At 32.1% G+C, this 6,466-nt stretch overlaps 1 protein-coding gene across 1 annotated transcript; it reads left to right on the top strand.

The window, feature by feature from the left end:
* On the top strand, positions 5,682-6,163 carry LOC18593948 (mitochondrial import receptor subunit TOM7-1). Its single transcript, XM_018125090.1, has one exon. The coding sequence runs from the start codon at positions 5,736-5,738 to the stop codon at positions 5,952-5,954; it is 219 nt and encodes a 72-aa protein (XP_017980579.1). The 5' UTR covers positions 5,682-5,735; the 3' UTR covers positions 5,955-6,163.

Genomic DNA, 6,466 nt, shown 5'->3' with positions numbered 1-6,466 from the left:
TGTCATGATGCATTAATCAAGAAAACTCTTGAAAATCCTCTATTTAAGAATAATGATACATCGGTGATCTTATCAAGAGGTGCACAAGTATGGAATAAGTGCACTTTAGTTAAAAAAGATGTTTCGCCCTCTCCTTCTCCATATTAGGAAGGTTGAAAATTTAGTATTATCAATAAATATTAAAAAAATATTACCTTTGTGATTTGCAATATTGTATCCTATGGTATTAAAGAAATCATGATCCTAAACTTTTGATTTCAACGCATTTGTTGGGTTTTCAGGATTTGGAATGAGAAATCTTCGAAGAGCGGAGACATTAATGTTACATAACAAAATATTTTAATAAATTATAACAAAGCGATAACATATCATACAGTGGCTTCCATGTTTTTGGGCTTGTTTTAGAAGCGTTTCATATATACTGTTTTTTTATAGGGGCGATTATGCCACAAAAGGGTTTGTGTCGTGTACGATTTTGATTAGGGTTAAATTTCGATTTCATATTTCAACATTGACTTTTGTTATGAATTGTGGATTTGAATTTTGAGTCGAGATGAGAACCAGATTATTCATGATGATTTTTATTAATTTTATTGATGGAAAAATCAATGGAATTCCATAAGTAATTAATTACCTCATCATCGATAAAATTCATAAGTAAATTCAATAGTTTTCTACGGATTGATACTATAATTACTGACCGATTAGTCTACTTGTCCAACTATTTTTTTGCCTTTGTCAACGAAAATTTTCGTTGAAAATTTAAAATTTTTATTGATGAAATTTTTTAATTTTTCAACCATTGGCATTGCTTACTACATTTTCAGAGATGAAATTTTTGATGAACTTTTTCTTTGGAATTTTTAGTTGGAAAAAGTTGTTTTTTGTAGCTTTAAAATTGGATTAATTATTAAAAAATGGTTTTACTCTAATTTAATTCAAAATATATTAAAATGACATCATGATTTGAACAAAAATACCATTATATGTATGGAAATTTGACTTTTTCCTACAGAAAATTTCGTCAGAAACAATCTGCTTCTTTGTAATATTAAAATATGTGATTACTTATAAAAATTGGCCTTAATTTAATTTAATTTTAAAATTTACAAGAGTGACCCTAAAAAAAGTGAGTTGTCTACAAATATTATTGTATAAGCAACGGCGAGTTACTCATGTTTTCGGAGAAGTGAATAGAAAGGTTGATCAGCTTGCAAAGGGTGGAATTGGCAGACGTGATGAATTACAACAAGTTCTGATGCCAACGGTGAACAGCAACGCAGAGGATTAATGTATGGTGATTTGACAAATCTTTAGAGGAGTCCTCAAATNTTTTGGCTATTTTCAACGAAAATTTTCGTTGAAAATTTAAAATTTTTATTGATGAAATTTTTTAATTTTTCAACCATTGGCGTTGCTTACTACATTTGGCACAAACCTTTTCTATGGAATTTTGTTGCAAAAAGTCAATTTTTTTGCAGGGCTAAAATTGGATTAATCATTTAAAAAGGTCTTACTCTAATTTAATTCAAAATATATAAAAATGACATCATGATTTGAACAAAAATACCATTATATGTATGGAAATTTGACTTTTTCCTACAAAAAATTTCGTCAGAAACAATCAGCTTCTTTGTAATATTAAAATATGTGATTACTTATAAAAATTGGCCTTAATTTAATTTAATTTTAAAATTTACAAGAGTGACCCTAAATAAAGTGAGTTGTCTACAAATATAATTGTATTAGCAACGGAATAATTCAAAAGAAATAATACTTTGAATGTCTTTTTTGGATAAATGCAAATCAATTTCATTACTATCTTTCAATTTCTTAGTTTATGCAATGATAACGAAAGCAGAACTTTGGTCAAAATATAGTTTATGTCGAGCTTTGTCGTGTGAGCTTGTAATCTGTGGTATTAAGTTGGCAAACGAGAGGCTAACCTTTGCCAGACGATTGAAACATGGAACTCACTTGACTTGTTAATTGAATTCAATTAATATTCCACATATGCTAGCAAAGAGGATTATCATGATTGGTCACTTGGGAACACAATAACATTGGCCTATAGACAATAACAAAGAACTTCCTCTTATCATGATGCATACCTAGGTGTAAACAAACTATAAGAAACCCAAACATTGGATACATATAAAATAGGATATTAAAAGAAACCAAATTTGCTAGAAAAACATGTGGTCTCAATCTTCATAAAATTAAATCATTATTTGTACAATAAATAATCAAAATCTATATGATATAAAAACATCTTCATCAATTTGTTACTAATGTTGTCAAACAGTATCTAATCTAAGAAATGAAAGGAAGTCCTGTCTATATTTAGACATAGAAGAAAAACTAGAAAGAAACCAATTGATAATTGAACGCCCAAGCAAGTCTTCTACAGGTATCCATTGCATATGTCAGCAAGCGCCTTCATCTTCAAGTAATGCAATATCGAACTTCATCAATTGCCTAGTTTCATGCCATCACAAGCCATCAGAATTTGGTGAAACCAAACTCTTCATATATGTTATTGTTCAAGACAATTGCCTTATACCACCAACTTTTAATCTTCTGAATGTGCCTTTGACCGAATCATACAATCGATATCTTCTTGGCTTTCCATCCATTACAAAGAAATGCACATTTTCGCTATAAGCGATGAGGACTTCACCATTTTTCATAATGCATATTGGCACCAAACTATGTGAATATGGCAATGTTTCCAAATTCATAATGGTCATGAACTTTATCCAACTTCTTTTCATATAACGTGCAAGTCCAGGAACCCGTCCGTATCGACATAAAATGGAGTCGCCACCAATATTTTTAGTTTATGTGTGATTAGTCACTTATTGAACTTGTTCTGTTACATGAGGTCCTAAATTAATTTTAGGTCTATCTAAAGAATAAAACCTAGTTTGTGAGTTTTCTTGAGTTGGGTTCAGAAAGATGGTTATGCACGAAGAAAGATTAGCACCCCATGACACCTATTGTGTGGCTAGTTCTAAATAATCAATTATTATCATATTTTAACCTTAATTTTTAATTTTATTCTTATATATTTCCTTTATCATTATTCTTTATTTAATTTTTTAATTCTTATTCTTCGTTAAGTATTGGAGACTTTTCTAATACCCCTCCAATGCTTTGGTAGGTATTTTTTAAAAATCCTCTTTACCTCGAGAGTATTCGAAAAGACATGCTTATACCTTCGAAAAGGCTTCGCCATCAGGTTTTACTTATTCATAATGATTTTTAGTTTTTGATTTTATATATTTTATTTTTTCTTGTTCTTCTTTTTCCCTCTTTTTTACTAAATTATTGACATTATTTATTTATTATTATTTTCTTATCGATATGTGAATGAAATCTCCATCTCAGAAAAATTTTCCAAGGCCACCCAACACTTTAGTGAAGTCTAGAAATTTCTCCTCACCTCAAGAAAGCTCATCTCTACAAGCCCCTAAGAAGATCCCATCGTTGGAGATTGCCACTCACAAACCACATATATACTATTAATGCACATGATGCAACCATGAAATGATAAAATGATTTTTCAATTTTAAATAATGAAAAAATCACCTCGTATCAAAAAAATTATTCATAGAACATTCTAACACTTTGGTGAAGTGTAGAAGTTTTTCCTCACTTAGGAAATTCTCAAAAGAATTCGTCTCTACAAACTTCTCAAGAAGGTCCCATCATCGGGGTTTTATACCCATTTGCAAAGTAATTGTCTCATATATGATGCAAAATCATGGATGATGCAAAGTGAATGCATTAATAAATGTGATGTTTAATTTACAACTTTGAGATTATATAATTGATTTTTTTTTATTTTAATTGAACACTTTTTTATTTTTATTATATTTCGAAATGATTACTTTAATTCATAGATTGTTGGAATATAAAATTAGGATTATTCAAATGCTTTGGTAAAATCCTAATAAAATTCTTTCGTTAAGAAAGGTGATTCGGAAATACAACTGTTCACATTCTTGGACCACATTCCATCATCGAATCAACTCAAATAACACATTTTTATTTTTGTTCACTAAACATCTTTTAATATTCTATCATTATTATTATTATTTATCACATAATAAACTAGTTGTTAAATATTCTATTTGTCTATGTATTAATAACCATATAAAAATATGTTTTATATGTTTCTGAACATGTCTATATAAATTTCATGTATTAGTCTACTTCTATCTTTATATTTCTATTATTATATAAATACACATCATTGACATATTTTAGAGAAACAAATCACTAGTATTGTTGAATACCAACTAAAGATAAAAAACATGGCAAATAATTTGGGTTAGTCTGACCCAAAATTGTATGGACTTGTGAAGAAGACTCTGTACTGCCCAAGGCCACTGGATATCAACCAATAATATGCGGGCCTATCTCAAGCTCCTTCAGGCTCACTCTTGGCTTGGGAGGCCCGTTTGATGCTCAAAGGTGGGGCCGCAACAATTTCAAACGGCGCCGTCTGGGAAGTATTGGGCCCTTGGCCTTTCCACCCTTTAAAACGGTGTCGTTTTGGGTGGTTCTCTCTTAAAACCCTGACTATAAAATTCCTCTTTTCTTTCTAGGCGGCGCCTCCTCTGTACCTCTATCAACCGTAGCTGAAACGCCTCCACTGCTCCGCCACTTTCCTTCATTCCTCGAGACAAAGGCCCCCTTCTTTCCTCCACAACCTTCGTTTTAAACGGTACGAAAGAGCCCCTCCAAAGATCCTTTTCTGCTATCCTTCTGGTATTTTGATTGTGGTTTTCGGCTGCTAGAGATGCTAGTTTTTTTTTTTTTTGTGTTTTTATAGGAGACTCTCTAGGGGTTTTTCTGATCTTTTTTTTCCGCCCCGTTTCTATATTTTCTTCTTTTATTTACAGGCGGGGAGGAGGATTTAGAAAACCTTCCTCCCACGCTTGCTGCCATTGGTAGCGCCTTGGATGCTGCCAATGGCAGCATACTCGGGTTCGGTAGCTTGCTGCCCTACCAAACCTTTGTTTTTTTATTCCGAAAACTTCCGTTTTCCTGTAATCCGGGGAATACAAAATGGCAAGGGTAAAACCCTTTCTTGGGGAGAGGGGAAGGCTGTCATGGTAGCCAGCTAAGTGGCTGCCATGGCAGCAAGGTCAAAGTTTTTTTACCGTCTTTCCCTTTTTTCATTTATTATTATTTATTTTACTTACTGTATTACGTGAATTATTTTTGGTTTTCCCATAAATATGAGAAGAATCCGAAGGATGTTTTGTTTTATTTTCATTTTGCTATGTTTTTGAGGGAGTTGGAGAAAATCTGTAAAATCTTGTATGCTGTATGTACTCAATCCTGTGTGACTGTGTCTATCTTTTTAATACAAAATTTACCATTCGTTGTTTTCATTTTGGGTTTGAATTTATATGTTAAATTTGTCATTTTTAATGCTGTCTGTGGATTTGCTCCTAGATACTAAGAAAATGTGTGCTTAATTTGAATAATTAGTTTAAAATGAGTCTGAGTAGAATTGAAGGAATAGAATCTTACAAGAAGTACTTCATAATTGGTTTTCTGTTATATCAAATGTTCTAGAATATATTTAATTTTTTCACAGCACTTGTATAGAGAGAAATTTCTAAAATTGTTGAACTAATTGCTTGTTTGTTCTCATAATGTTATAGGTTTATTCTAACAAATCTGAGAAGAGTTGACAAAAAATAAACAACATTTTGGTAATGGCGTCTAGGGTTTCACTAAAGAGCAAAGGCAAAGCAGGGAAGGGATCTAAAGGCTCGGAGGAGAAATCGATTGCGCAATGCTTTAAGGAGTGGAGCACATGGACCATGAAGAAGGCCAAAGTGGTAACACATTATGGCTTCATTCCTTTGGTGATCATCATCGGCATGAACTCTGAGCCCAAGCCCCAAATTTATCAACTCCTAAGCCCCGTTTGATTCGGTTGCCTTTTTTCGAACACCCAGATCTTGGTCTTGCACTTTGTGTAACGGATGGAGCCTATTTGTCGAAACTACACAGTGTTATGTTTAGAGGTATGATGTTGGATTTATTTATATAAGCCTATGAATTAATAATTATGAATGGTACATTTTATAAAAATTTGGATCTTACTTTTACCCAATGATTGAGATGAAGTTATTAGATATCTACATGAGTTGTTGATGAAGTTTTAAGTATATATCAATTGTTTAAATGCAAAAACTGTAGAACAAACATAAATTGTTGATGAAAGAAAGGTTCATAGAAATAGCACTACCCTCCCTAAAGCATTTCCTGGTACTTGCTAATTCAAAGAATCAACACTTTCCACGCAAACGTTGTCAGACATAGGAAATGTAGGTTGTTGCCTTCTCATCAACATTCTCGTCACCTCCCCAAGTAGGATGTCGATAACCATTCTATCAATGAAATTAGTAGGATTAGAAGAAGAACAAGACACCTTGTGCAT

The sequence above is a fragment of the Theobroma cacao genome, chromosome 7 (assembly GCF_000208745.1).
Source record: "Theobroma cacao cultivar B97-61/B2 chromosome 7, Criollo_cocoa_genome_V2, whole genome shotgun sequence".
Taxonomy (NCBI): domain Eukaryota; kingdom Viridiplantae; phylum Streptophyta; class Magnoliopsida; order Malvales; family Malvaceae; genus Theobroma; species Theobroma cacao.
This window is presented reverse-complemented; position numbering and strand designations above follow the sequence as displayed.